The 15,165-nt window shown below is 31.7% G+C and overlaps 1 protein-coding gene and 1 non-coding gene across 3 annotated transcripts; one reads left to right on the forward strand and one right to left on the reverse strand.

The window, feature by feature from the left end:
* Positions 1-4,408: 4,408 nt before the first annotated feature.
* On the reverse strand, positions 4,409-4,491 carry TRNAL-UAA (transfer RNA leucine (anticodon UAA)). Its single transcript has one exon. It is a non-coding gene; the product is annotated as a tRNA-Leu (tRNA).
* Positions 4,492-4,594: 103 nt separating this feature from the next.
* Positions 4,595-7,775, forward strand: LOC129314345 (splicing factor U2af small subunit B-like). Of its 2 annotated transcripts, XR_008594081.1 has the most exons (7): positions 4,595-4,921; positions 5,014-5,100; positions 5,307-5,388; positions 5,617-5,743; positions 5,851-6,306; positions 6,437-6,466; positions 7,339-7,775. XR_008594081.1 is itself a non-coding variant. In XM_054957767.1 (6 exons), exons 1-5 carry the CDS (start codon positions 4,685-4,687, stop codon positions 6,281-6,283), a joined length of 966 nt encoding a protein of 321 aa, XP_054813742.1. In that variant the 5' UTR covers positions 4,596-4,684; the 3' UTR covers positions 6,284-6,306; positions 6,437-7,775. The 2 variants fall into 2 exon arrangements, 1 of the variants encoding a protein (XP_054813742.1); XM_054957767.1 differs by having other exon boundaries at positions 4,596-4,921; positions 6,437-7,775.
* The last annotated feature ends 7,390 nt before the right edge of the window (positions 7,776-15,165 follow it).

Below are 15,165 nucleotides of genomic sequence, written 5' to 3' on the forward strand. Positions count from 1 at the left end.
TCTATATAAAATTAATTCGTATTTGATTTAACATATTTGGTTAAATTAGTTTTAACAATCGAATATCCAACCAAGCTTTAGAGTATGTTTGGATTAAAAAATTTGCAATTAAGATTAAAATTTAACTAAAGTTAGCAAAATAAGGTTAGAAGAAAAGTCAATAATGTAATTTATGTTTAGATACCTTTTTTTTTTCAAAAGTTAGCTAAATAAATTGAAATTTATTTGAATGATTTGATTCAAAAGCAGTTGAGATGTTCACTAGCAAAAATAAGCATATTTTTTTTTATATTTTTGCCTAACTAATAAATAAAAAAAATATTAAACTTAACATTACAATTAAAAAGTAAAATATCTTAAATATTCAATCATGAACACCTAAAATAAATTCATATTTAATTGATATGATTTACGAGTTGATCTTTGATTATATTATGAACATGTTACATCTATCTTGGCAATCTAGGTAGATTTGACTAGGATGGCTCACCAATATTGATATCTTCTTCATGGACATGTACACTTTCATTTTTAGCTTGTGTGAATTGCTCATCAATAATTGAATTTCTCCTGATAAATTTATGTATTGCCATTGCTACACAAACAATTTGAACTTGTGTTTTATGTCTAAATTTGGGCACTTTTCATATAATTACAAACCTATTCTTTCACACCCTAAAAGTTCTTTGTATGGTACATCTCAAACTTGAATGATAATAATTGAATATAGTATTATTGTTTGTAAATCCTACAACTCACTTGAAGTCTAGAAAGTGATAACGTTTACAACGATATGGATCAAGATACCTATTTAGTGTTAGATAATTAGAATCAACCAGATAATATTTACCTATTAAATAAAAGGAAGTATTGTAAATTTGATTAACATTAAATCAATGCAATAATAATTATAGTGACTTTAATAAAATATACCTATAGGTGGATGTGAAAATTCATTGAAGAGTTGATATGACATTATCAAATACTTGAGCATCATAAGCTGTACCTTCCCATCCCGCAATCACAATAGTAAAACACATGTTTCAATCACAACAACCATGATATTTTATGTTACATATCTCTTTCTTTCAATAAATTTGATTTGATCAACAATACTAACCACGCATAGCACATAAGTGTCATTAATTACTTCTATAGCATTCTTAAAGAATGGCCAATATTATGGATCATTTTGAATTGTTGAATGACATCGCTGAAACAAAAGATTAAGTGGTTTTATATTTGCCTTGGCTAGGTTAAGGCACACAACTAATACTTTATGATAATTTTTATGAACAGTTTTTCCTGAATGTTGAAATCGTTCTTGTATCATCCTATTACAAACTATATGTTTAACAATATTTAAAAACATTCCAACTATTTCTTCAACTCTTATTTTTTTAGACCAAGATCAACTAATGTCATGTACAGTTGTTTAAACAAATGTTTTTCCATTCGAAACATTTCATAACAAAGATCAGAATGACCTGGCAAAATCTTATTGACCCACATATGGCATTACATATTCTCTAACTAATTGACATGTTCCCTCTTGCTCAATTATATCTTGCTGTAATAAGAAAAGTAGTTGATGCACCACATCTACATCCCAACCTTCATTCCAACCTAACATATATTCATTTGAATCTTTCATTATTGTTCAACCTGAGGTAAAATAGTATATAAATATCATTTATATACAATATAAAATAAATAGTATGTAAATATCATTTGTATGTGATATAAAATATAAAATATATAAATATCATTTGCATATAATATAAAATAAATAGTATAAAATATCATTCAACATCATGAAAAAATAAAGCATGAGATAAGCATTAGATAAGAGTTAAATATTTACTACAAACAAGTCATCATATGTATAGCAAACTACAAGTCAAAATAAAACAATTATAAGTCAAAAACAAGTCAAGTCATCATAAGCCTATATAAATATTCATCTACATGTATTCTTTAAAATAAAATTTGGTAAATTATGGATTTGATGCTTCAGCCAATTGACCAAGTGATCAGGATGATTTTTAAGTTGCCAATAAGCATCCTGTATAGGCTTATACAGAATAAGATTGACACATCTTTAATGCAAATCTTTATCATTAAAAACTTTTGAAAGTCTATTTAGGTGAGCCACAACCTTCGAAATGCCTGGCATTTGTCAAAATCTTATTTACTTTCTATGTTCTAGCTTTATTTTTCTTAGCTATTTCACTCTTAGCATTTACTATTTTTATTGAGGTAGGGACTTTCTGCTTTTTCCTCCCACCAACTCCTCTGACTCTCTTTCTTTTGCCTTGACTTCCATCACTACTAGTTCCACTAATATTTCTGGTTACATTCAATCCTAATAGCGCATCAGTGAGCCCCTGTCGGTGCTGCACCGTCAAATAAATTAAACTCTTCTTTACTATCACCAAATCCTTTTTAAAGGTCAATGGTGGGATGGTATACATTTTCATCATCATCATCCTCTATTTAGGTTTGGGTAGTAGATAGTACAAAAAGTGTCTCCTCAGTTTCTAAGACATCCCTGAATATCAAGGTCAATTTCCTTGTAAACCTCAGCCCTTTATGTTTAAATTTTTCATATAGGGGATTTTCTTGCAAGCATTCAAGTAATCAACAATTAAGATTCTCAAATTATATTCTAATCTAAAAAACATTTACTAACTAATTCATACCAAGATTTTTTGCTCCCACCACTCATTCAGAGCATCGACAGTATTCTTGACATTGTCCTATCAAGTTAGTTTCACTGAAAATAACTTATACTATATGCTCCATTCTTTCTTCGTGTTATCCAGCCTATTTTTTAGTTGCTTTTGCTCATACCTTTTTCCTGTTTTGCCTCAAACCCTTCTATTATTGCTTGCCAACCATTTTTGTTGAAAACAATTCCTTTTCTTTATTTCTTGTATACTTGATCTAAGCATTTCTTAATGAAATTTTTTGTTGAGGTTGAATTCCCCATAGTTTTTTCTTTTTTCACTAATCATTATTCCATAGATTGATCAGCTATCACAAACATACAAAATCAATAAATATATTTGCATATATGTATCAATTTAACAAATTTTATTCTCTAGATTAATTCATACAAAAATAGGAAGAATCACCAAGCATACATGAAAATGAAGCAATACCAAGCATTCAGTCAAGAAAAAAAAACAAGAATCACCAAGGATAATCAGAAATATAGAACAGGCCAAAAATAAAAATGGAAATGATAAGCTTCTCCTTCTGCCAAGGATAATCAAAAACTTCCACTAAGAATCATCACCAAGCATTCAAAAAAGGCAAGAGACCATTCATTTAGGGAGTCAAGCATAGTCGAGCATAGTTAAGAAAAAGAACAAGAAACAAGGAGTCGAGCACAATTGTCCATTCACTCATACATAATGCAAGAGACCAGAAAAATGAAAGAGACTAGAAAATGACCCTTATTTCAATCAGCAAGAAGCAGGTAACGAAAAAGGCAAAAGAGATGATGAAGGTTTAAGATGGACTGGAGATGTGAAAAGAGACGATGAAGGCATGGCAAAGCATGACGACAAGTAAAGAGATGAAAAGAAGAAGCTTACTTGGCAAGGACAAGCGAAGGGAACTAGATCTGGCGACGAGAACTGCAGATTTGGTAGCCCACGATAGGGATCGAGAGGCGACAGGGAGAAAAACCACTTCCGAGCAGGCACACATCGAATGCAAGAAAGGACGACAGAGAGTTGGAGATTGGTCGGAGGTTACTTGCTTCAACATGGTAGAGATAAGCTTGGACGGCACCACCTATGAGCAATGGAGGTGAAGCAGATCTGGAAAGTTTAGAGCTTGCGAGGTCATAAGAGAAAGAAAACACACACAGTAGGAATGAAAAGCAGAGCTCGTAGTGGTAGATAAATGAGAAGAGGGAGAAAGTATAAAAATTTAAAAGCTAATCAATGCTTCTAATAGCCATTGATTGACACAACACTGAGGAAAAAGCCAACATTGATGGTTTCTCAAAAAATGCCCATTTACCTTTAATTAAGGTTAATTTTTTTGTTAATCCAAACACTATTTTTTGATCTTTTTATATCCTAACCTCAATTTGGTCCATTCTAACTAAGGTTAAAAATTACTCCAAACTAACACTTAATGTTTTAAGGTCAGAGATCGGGCCATAAACTCATAAAAAGAGTGGCCCTCCTGTTGTTCAGTAATAACCTATGAGGCTATAACCATAAGTCCATAACCAAGATCAAAACAAATTGGAGACTCCTTTAAATTAATGGGATAAGGCCCAACACGCTCAGCTCAGCCTTTTAACAAAACTTAGGACTTAGGATTACGTCTAGAACATGAAAAACTTTTGAGCCCAGAGCATGAGAGATGAAGGCTTTAATAAAATTCTTGCTGGCTGTGGGGTTCGAACCCACGCGCACTTATGTGCAGAAGATCTTAAGTCTTCCCCCTTAACCTCTCGGGCAAACCAGCGCTGTGATTGGGTGTCTTCTTTTATAATTTATTACCTAAATTCATTTGACGGACTCCACCTACTAAGAAGTTAGAACCATCTAGAACTCAGACGAAGGTTACATGATAAGGGCAATATGAAAACTATACGGAACTTCAGGTGGATCCTCATCAATTTTGTTCTGCTTGGTGAGGCGAAGGGCTAGGGTTTCCAATGGCGGAGCACTTAGCATCCATATTCGGTACTGAGAAAGACAGGGTGAATTGCCCTTTTTATTTCAAGATCGGAGCTTGCAGGCACGGAGATCGATGCTCGAGACTCCACACCAAGCCCAGCATTAGCCCCACTCTCCTGCTCTCAAACATGTACCAGCGTCCCGACATGATCACCCCCGGCGTCGACGCCCAGGGTCAACCAATTGACCCCCGCAAGATTCAGGACCATTTCGAGGTTTTGTCGCCGTCCTTTTTCTTTCTATGTGCTGAGGTCGATCTTACCACTTTTCATTAAATGTTATTTTTACATTGATGTCGTGAATGCAGGAATTCTATGAAGATTTATTTGAGGAACTAAGCAAGTATGGAGATATCGAAAGCCTCAATGTTTGTGATAACCTCGCCGACCATATGGTATGAATTTTTCGTCTTTATCGATACTTTGGCTGTATTATTTGCTTTCAAGTTTTTTTGGGTCCTGGTTTTACTTGTTCATACACCCAAAGGAATGCTATTAAATAGCCATCCCCTTCAAAAATATAATAGAGGATGAGGAAGAAGATATGTTGTGCCAGATCAATCGATCCTCTGAATCTAAGTTCCTTGATGCATTTTGGCAGGTGGGCAATGTGTACGTTCAGTTCAGAGAGGAAGAGCATGCTGCAAATGCGCTTAAGAACCTAACTGGGAGATTTTATGCCGGTCAGTCTTCTTATTTCCGTTTTTATTTTTTCTTTATTTAAGCGTTGTTCTTTTTTCCAAATGACTGGTCATCTAATTTCAATGCATACTAAGATGTAATGATCATCAAGTAGCATTGGCTAGGGTACATGCTCTTCTGAATGTGATATCAAATTACGTGCTATTATCTGCAGAATAGTCAAGTGAAGTGAAGTTTATATCTGTTTGAACATCAATCTTTGTGTGCAGGCCGGCCAATTATTGTTGACTTCTCGCCTGTAACGGACTTTCGTGAGGCCACCTGCAGGCAGTATGAGGAGAATACTTGCAATCGGGGTGGCTATTGCAACTTCATGCACTTGAAAAGAATTAGCAGGTGAGGATTTCCTCCGATTTTCAAGTTATGGGCAATTAACAGCACTCTTTTATTTTTGGCATCCGACTTAGAATTTTTTTTTTTTGGGGTAAAATTGGTATCTGCAGGGAATTGAGGCACCGATTGTTTGGGAGGTACCGTATCAAGCACAGTAGAAGCAGAAGCAGAAGTCCTTATAGACATCGAAGCCATGAGGAACGTTCTCATCATAGTCATAGCAGAAGGCATGATGACAGAGACTATTATCATGAAAGTCGAAGCAGGAAACACAGGACTGTAAGCCCTAGGCACTGGAGGGGAGGGAGTCGCAGCCGTAGTCCTAGAGGGAGGAAGAACCGCAGTCCTGATAGAGAAGGCAGTGAGGAGAGACGTGCCAGAATTGAGCAATGGAACAGAGAGAGGGAAGACCAAGAACACGCAACTAAGGTTAATACTGAGGTGAACAACAATGGTGGCATCAATCACTCTGGCCCCCTGCAAAATGGTAACGGGTATCAACAGCGGCAGCAACCTCCACAGGAAGGAGGATATGGATACTGATTTTTATTTATGCAATCCTCCTGGTTTGTGTTCTCTCTTTATTCCTCGTAAATTATTTTTTGTTTTAATATTTCTCTAGCCCTAGATGAAATTTTGCTTTCAGTGTAGACTGTCCTCAAAATAAAAGCTTATTACCCATTTTCCACTGTGCAGGTGGTGCAGGTGAACAGTTCTGTGATATGGAATGTCTTTCCTCTGTTCTTTTTAAATCATAACATATGGGATTTTCTTTTTCTCTCTTTGCATAGATCATTCATGACTAGTTTCCCAAATTATTTCAAGATTTTCAGCCTTTTTTGAGCCCGGGTCATCAAAGTCGGTTGTATTTTATTCTTTTGTTGGCCGTCATTTGTGCTAGAAAGCATTAGAAATATTGAGCCCTTCCATATTTTCACGCAATAACGGGAGCTTAAAAGTCATGGGAGAAAGCTATTTATTGTTTCTTCCTTCCACTGTTCTTATAAAATTTCAAACGTGTTCACCATGTTTGGGCTAAAACGTACCAGCAATTCCTGTTTTTAACAAATATTATTCCTTTATGCAATCCTTGCCAATTTTTTTGATGCCTCGCTTGCTGCCTCTTCTTTCCACGTCCTTCACCTGCTGGGCAGTGATCTTAGGGCTTCCCACTTTTTGCAATTTTTCTCTTGAAAAAATATGGGTCTGTTGACGAAGATTATTGAACGCATCTGTGGTCTATATTATTTTCAAAGAAACTATTTTGTGTCTAGACCATTTAATGCGTGAAGTTAGGGTCGCGGATGATTTACTACCACGTATATATGGATGAAACTCTGATTGATTCACTTGGTGCATGCATGCATTGTTTTACAGTCAGGGCCACTGATGAAGACTGTTGAACGACCAAATTTCGATGATTCTGTATGGTGTTTTGATTTATATGAGATCCGTTTTACCGTTAATTTTTTTAAGGGGGGAAGAAGTTAAATAGTCATTATCTTACGTTGTTATTGAGTTTTGCAGGTTCAGGTGTCCCTGATTCTCAGGACCGAGCCATTGATTTAATTGCAATTTACCATGAAATTTGTACAGGTTTTCCGGGAGCTCTCTGGCGGCACATGATTTAATGGAATCTTTCAGGTTTTGATATGGAGATATATTGAACAGCATTTCCTCGTGCAAGTAACTGTTAGAATGTATCGTAGTAGTTGGTGACGCTATCTGCTGCAACATATCGCATTTCATATTATTGGCTAAAGTAGAACTGATGTTTCTGTTTGTAGCATGTAGCACTTGGTGGAAGTTGTCATTTCAGAATCTTGGTTTGAACAATTCGCAGCTTGCACCAATGTCGTCTATTTTCTTATTAGCAGGAAATAATGCCTCCAAAAATAGTCACTTTTAATAGTTTTCCTTCGTGTGATGGGAAAGTTTGCAAAATCGCACAAGAAAAATGTAATATCCTTTGCAAGATTCGGTGAAGTGTTTATGATGCCTTTTTTTTTTTTTAATAAAAAAAGGTCTTTTTTAAGGTGAAAGTAATAAGCACAACCTTGGGTTTGAAGTAAAGGACGTGCTGGAGTATTTTGGTGAATTTAAAATGTAAGCAACTTTTTTGTAATTAAACGGCCAGTCTCGTTTTTCGAGTGGAAGGTATGTCTGATGAAATGAAATCGAACTCTACATGTAAGTTTGATAGTGCGAAGTGAATTGTGTTTTGTTGTGAAGATGAAACTGCGTTGAATTAAAATATCCATGATGAATTACATTGCAAGTGAATGAGGACAATATAATAATGTAATGGAGAGTAGATAACCCAGTTGGGCAAGGGTTGAAGTTCATTTAAGCGATGGCTCCCATAATGTACATTTTGAAAGAGTTGTCTGTGGACAACATCCGTACTTGTCGATCGTGGGTGATTATCTAGCTCAGGGATGAGGATCTTCAAGCCTTACATTGTCTTAACTCGAGGGTACTGCGTGTAGTTGATAGTGAGTGTAAGTTGGCTTTGGTAAGTAGAGGCCAACATTTTGAAAAGATTATGTTAACTTATGTTGATTGTCATTACAAAAGAGGGGATGTTAGTGAATTGTCATTTTTGTGTTATGAAAGCCATCTTTATTTTTGAAGGATTCATGCCAATTCGATGTAAGAGCACCTTTTCGTCTGAATTTGATCCATTCCAAGTTACTGCGTTCATGGCATGCTTTACAAGAAAAGTAATATGTAATATTGTGCCATTTCAAAGTTCAAATTACTGATATATATTTTGCATGAGTATAACCAGTGTCCTAATTTTCAGGGTTAGCTTAAAAGGAGACAAAATATGTTATTAATGTTGGCGACAAATCCAATTACATATGAGTGTCACTGTCATTGGCAGAGTTTGGCACATAATAAATCTTGAAGCAAAGAATCCAATCACCTAGTAGCAACTAGTAGCAATGAGGACATAGCCATTGTTGTGTAGCTCCAACCCTTGTGGGCCTAGCTCATAAGCTTGATTTTTTATTTTTATTTTTTTTAAGACTCGGTCTTTATTTGAAGAATTTAGGACCGAGCTTGCAAGCCCTGTTTAAAAAAAATTAAAATAAAATTAAATACTATAAATTAATTAAAATATTTTGAAATTAAAAAAATTAAAATTTTTATAATTTTTTAAAAATTAAACAACACACATTTAGAAGTTTAGTAATAAAATTTAAATCTTAGTTAAAAAAGACGTTCATTTTTCATAAATACACAAATATAATAATTATAGAAAAATAAAAATATCAAAAATTTTATACTGTACATTGATATTTATTAAATACTTTTAGAATAAATTAAATTTAATAATAATATAACGCGTATAGGATCAGAAGTTCAAAACTTTTTGGCTTCAAACGTGTATTCCACAAAAAAAAATTAATAATAATATAATCGGGTTTGAAGGGCCGTCTGAGCTTGAGTCTTTTTTTATAGGGTTTATCATGGACAGGTCCTCAAACTCAATTATTTTTAAAAAATAATTTTTAAAATTTAAACTCTTATTTAAATAGGACCTCTAGGGCCGGTCTTTATTTTCAACTCTATTATTGCATACAAGTCATCCACTAATTTTCTATTATGAGTAGACTTTGGAAATTGAGTTAGTATTGTGGTAATCAATTTAGTCACTTGATAGTAATTTTTTGGTGTCACGAGTCACTTGATAGTTATGAGCATATGAAATTATTGAATTTTATGTACAATTTCAATCTTTACATTTTGTAAATTGCCTTAAAATTACTGTTCCTTGTACAGTAAAAATACTGTTTTTACAGTAAAAGATTACTGAATGTTTTGTTATATGCGTTTTTTTTTATAATTATAAGACAAAAACCTATAATTTTGTGTTATAATTAAAATTACTGTTCCTTGTACAGTAAAAAAATACTGTTTTTTACAGTAAAGATTACTGAATGTTTTGTTATATGCTTTTTTTTATAATTATAAGACAAAAAAACCTATAACTTTGTGTTATAATTAAAATTACTGTTCCTTGTACGGTAAAAATACTCTTTTAGAAGTAAAAAAGATAGCTTAATGTTTTGTTATATGCTTTTTTTTATAATTATAACACAAAAAACCTACAATTGTGTACCCGAGTAAACTCTCATAGCTTACGAAGTAAACTCTCAATCTTAATTTATAAAATATATTTGAGAGAGATTTAGCACTTTAAAATATAAAATATTTTGATAAAAATAAAGTTTTAAATTTTATTAATGATATTTTTTTAATATTACACTTTCTATTATAGTCTGTCTCTTTAATTTTTTTTGTAAATGGAGCATTAAAAAAATAAATCATTCTTTAACCCTGTGCATCGCGCGAGGGATTTTTTAGTTATTGGTATAAGTATTGATTGATCATAGAAATATTTAGAATTTATCAAGTGATTTAGTATACTATAATAAAGTCAGTACTCATAATAATTTCTTGTAAAGGGTTTAGGTAATATATGATGAGAAGTTGAGAAAGAATTTCTTTCTTTATCGTATCATTACAAAGAAATGATAACTTGCCATCACTCATTTCAAGCAATAAATTTGATAAAAGTTTTAGCTTGTCTTTGTCTTAAGAAGTTGGGCTTGAGGCATACTTTTGTTAAATTGATGTGTAAAAATTGCAGATTGAACATCAATTTCAAAAGGTCAGCTCAAATTATTATGAGAAATTCTTAATTGAACATGCAATATATTATGGGAAAAAAGTTAAAAGTCTTAAAGATGTATTGAGATTCAGTTTTCCATGAATCAATTTGATGCCCCTTCATGATTTCGCTCCCTAGTGTGTTGCATGAGTTAATTATTAATAGTGCATGAGTTTAAATTTTATAAATTGTAGTACAATTCTTTTCTTTTGTTGTGACCAAAGGATTTAAAAGAGATAAGGAAACAAATCAATATGAATCGTTAAAGGAAGAATGACATTTTAGTCTCAAAAGACTAATTTAATCTCAGTAAAGTCCCTAAAAATTGAGAAATGTTAATAAAGTCCCCAAGTACATTAATAAAAAATGAAAAGATGAAATCACCCCATTCTCTCTGTATTGCAGCAGGTGATGTAACGGTTTAAAAATCACGTCTCCATGTTTACGAGTAATCCTAAAAGCTCTATCTCTCTCCCCGGACAAAATCCAAAATTCTAGCTTCTAATCTATAGACAAATTAAAAAAAATAAAAAAAATTATGAACAGAAATTTTATCAACTATAACGATTAACATTTTCTTAGAAAAAATATTTTACAAGATGTAGCTTATACTCCCTCTAAATCACAATATAAATTAATTTTTAAAAATTTTGTTTGGTCAAAAACATAAGACAATGATAGAAGTTACATGTATTTTTCAATTACTCCAATCATTTGTTAAAAAATGTAAATTTTTTTTAGAATTTAAATATTAAAAAATATAAGATATTTTTAATGTTTCAAGGTATAATTATTATACATTTTTCAAAAATATTCAAAATAAATAAATTATTTTATATTTATTTTAAGGTGACATCCAATTAAATTTTGGAAAAAAAACCCTATTAAATAAAATTAAATATAAAAATATAATATTAGTTTAAAAATAAGTAGCTAATTTATCAGAAGGCGAGATTCGATTAAAAATATAATATATTTTTTAATAAAAGGATTACACCCATACTTTATTAAGTAATTAATGAGGGTGTTTTAAATAAATTAAAATTATATTTATTAATTATAAAATGTAAATTTTTTAGAAAATCAAAATTTTAAGCAACTTTTTTGAGACCATTAATTAACAATGATTTAGCATCTTATATTCGAGAGGGAATGGCTTTTAATATAATATAACAAATCAAAAAAAATTACCAAAATCCAACTACTGCTAAAAGCAATTTGTAAAAAAAAAAAAGTAATTTAACCTACGAATTTTAATATAAAACATGTATTAGTAATTAGTTCTATATAAAACTGAAATATATAATTATAAAATAAAAATATATTACAAGTTATTTTATAAATATTAAATTATAACAATTTTAAATTATTAATATTATATTATCAATTTAACCTAATAATTTTAATATAATACATGTATTAGTAATTTGAATAAAAATTTTATTGCAAATTTATTTTGATTTGTTATATTATATTAAAACTTATAAGTTATAACCTGTGAATTATTTTTTTCTAAGAAAATATAGTCATTATGATTGATAAAAATTGCTGTCATAAATTTTGTTTATTTTTTTTTTTTTAAAGAATTTTATTTAGAGATTTAGAATTTGGACTTTGTCTGGGAAAGAGATGGGGGTGATTTTGTCTTTTCATTTTTGGTCTTTCTACTTTCGGACTTTATCAACATTTCCCAATTTTTTGGGACTTTACCACCATTAAATTAGTCTTTTGGAACTAAGTGTCATTCTCCCAATTGTTAAATCCTCTTTAGTATGATTTGATATATATATATATATATACACACACACACACACATAATATAATATAAGAAATGTTATTAAAATCAGATTTTAAAAAATACATTGATTTACTTCTACAGACGAAGGAGGCAAAAGGGGGTAGATCTCCCCTTGACACGTCCTTTACTTCGCAAAAGGAGCAAATGGGAATTTTATAAAATGTAGTGCAATCATTTAAAAAAATAAATATGAATTGTTATACAAGGAGCAACTTTAATTTAATTCATGAGTTAAAAGTCATGCTTACCTTTTAATTACACCCCCTAGCAATATTCTATTTTGACATAAAATCACCTTTAAACTTTTCAAAATGAACAATATTGCTCTTATCGTTAATATTAATTAATTAGTGTCATGGGTCTCACAAAACATGACATGTGACGCTTGACATCTAAAGCAGCATCCGGAGGACTTTTTCTTTCATGGTCAATTTCACGTGAAGTCTTCTTCCTTCCATTCCTCTCATACCACCATGGAGGATCCGACTCCAATTATAAAGTGTGGTTGAAGCAACTCTAATTACATGACGCTGCAATAATCAGAGTTGGAGCCTCCATGGTGGTATGACAGGATTGTAAGATGCTGTCAAGTGTAAAGGAAGAAGACAAAGCGTGAAATTGACGATGAAAGAATAAGTCTTCCAAACGCCACTTTAAATGTCATGTATTATGTTTTGTAGGACCCATGACACTAATTTACTGTTAATCAATATTTAATAGCAAGGACAATATTGTTTCGTTTTTTAATGTTTAAAGGTATGAATGTACAAAATTAAATACAGATAATGGTTACTTTCAAGTATATAGTTTAAAGATAAAAATAACCTTTAATTCTTGATTTATTTGCCAAAAATTGTCAATCTTAAAATCCAAAAAATACTCTTGATAACTTTTTATAATTTAAACTCCGTCCATTTTAACTAAATGAAAAATTTGAAAAAATGTTAACTCAAGATGTTATATACTTATAATCATTCCTATGCAGTAGTATAATTAATATATAATACTAATAGTGTCTTCAATTTGTTTTATCTCTAGGTAAGAAATGAGGTGTTAAGTGGTCATTTTTGTATTCAGTTAGATTTTAGAAAAAAAAGTTGTTCCTTTGTAAGATTTATAAACTTATTATCTTGATCAACAATCCAAACTGAATTTGTTAGTTACTAATAATATAATGAATTAACTATATATTTATTAGGACACTTGTCAAATGAGTGTGCATTGCAACGCACTGGATAACTTAAAATTAAACTCTGGTCAATGAGAAATTCATGTGGTTTGAATCCATGAAATAAGTCTTAAATTGAGGAGAGACAGATATAAAGTAAATTGAACTTTTTTAATTTCAATCATACAGAAAAGCACATATAGAGCTATCATACAAGCAATAACTTTTGCAATTGTTAATTAAGACGTCTATATGAACTTAAAAAGAACATTTTGAAGGTGGTGAAACTAGGAATGCTCATGTCATACGTTGCTTCATCTTCCTTTTAGTAATGGAAGTCTTGCATATTTGGCAAATGGTCATGTGTGGATCAACACCCTCTACAATTGTTAACACGGTTTGCAATGCCAATTCCATGATAGGTGTTTGATATTAAATATCCTCTTCCTCTATGCTATTGTTAGGATCTAACTCCTAGCATTGAATACAATGAATAAGTTTGTTACACATTCTGAAGAATAATCATGAACTTGGATTGTTAAGTTTAGAATATATAATAACACTTCTTCAGCACTTGATGATGCCAATGAACATTTTATCAATATACAAAGAATATCTTGGTTAGTAAAAGCAAATTGAAAAACAAGCTGATCAATGCCTTGAGATTTGCCCTGTTGAATTGTTCGTATAAATCTTCATATTCAATATATTCCACAACAATGATTGCAGAATGTCAGGAAGCCACTTTTAGTATTCATGTGATTGAATTGGATCCACCTTGATATTGATGAAGCTGTCAGCATCAATAGAGCTATAACCTATGATGGAATCATGCGTGATGACAAAGGTAATTAGATTAAGGATTTTTTCAAATACTTTGGCCATCAACCCAGCATTACAACTGAACTCTTGGCTATTTTAAAAGGATTTTAGCTTTGTTGGATTGCACGACTCTTTAATATCAATATACATTCTGACTTTGTGGAAGTCTTCTCATTTATTCAGCATAATCTTTTTGATAATTATCCTCTCTTTGAAACCATCAATAAAATTAGAGATTTTGTCATGAAGGATTGGATCATTACCTTTGGCCACGTTTAGAAAAGCGAACAAATGCATCGACTTTTTCACTTACCAAACCTCTCAAGATAATTTAGATCTCATCATTTTTAATCATCAGCCCTAAAGATGCAGATTCCGCTTGAAATCTAACATGACTTGATTTGTATTCTCTTTCTGCACGGGTTTTCCATGGTCTTGTCTACAAAAATAAAAAATAAAAAATCACCTTCTTGGATGCCCCTTATTCTCTCCCAATCTCTCTCCCCCTTTCTTCTTTTCCTTTACCTATCTCACAAAAGATAGACCGGCAGCTAATAAGAGGAAAGTTAACAGAAAAATTGGGTCTTGCAATAAATGACAGTGCTCCTGAAATGCGCAACACAATGGCAAAAAAGAAATGAATGAAATTTCGAAAAATTAAGAGACCCATTGAGCGACAATTGTTTCTTGATTAATTTCGAAAAATATAGGATTGGCATGCGAAGTTTTCTCCTCCAATATACATAATCCTTTGCAAGATTCGGTGGGAAAAAAAAAAGAATTTCTTAAGGTGGAAGTAATTAGCACAACCTCGGGTTTGATGTAAATGACATGCTGGAGTGTTTTGGCGAATTTAAAATTTAAGTCACTTTTTTGTAATTAAATGTGCTCTTTCTAAAATACAATCAAAAGATCTTCCATCATCATCCTACAATGAAGATATCATTAGCGTTCAA

Source organism: Prosopis cineraria, unplaced genomic scaffold (genome assembly GCF_029017545.1).
Source record: "Prosopis cineraria cultivar Desert tree isolate PC_DT_omini unplaced genomic scaffold, ASM2901754v1 PC6, whole genome shotgun sequence".
Classification (NCBI taxonomy): domain Eukaryota; kingdom Viridiplantae; phylum Streptophyta; class Magnoliopsida; order Fabales; family Fabaceae; genus Prosopis; species Prosopis cineraria.

Coding starts and splice junctions, on each gene's coding strand:
- LOC129314345 (XM_054957767.1), top strand. CDS start 4,685: ATGGCGGAGCACTTAGCATCCATATTCGGTACTGAGAAAGACAGGGTG. Junction 5,101..5,306: donor ATAACCTCGCCGACCATATG/GTATGAATTTTT, acceptor GCATTTTGGCAG/GTGGGCAATGTGTACGTTCA. Junction 5,744..5,850: donor CACTTGAAAAGAATTAGCAG/GTGAGGATTTCC, acceptor TGGTATCTGCAG/GGAATTGAGGCACCGATTGT.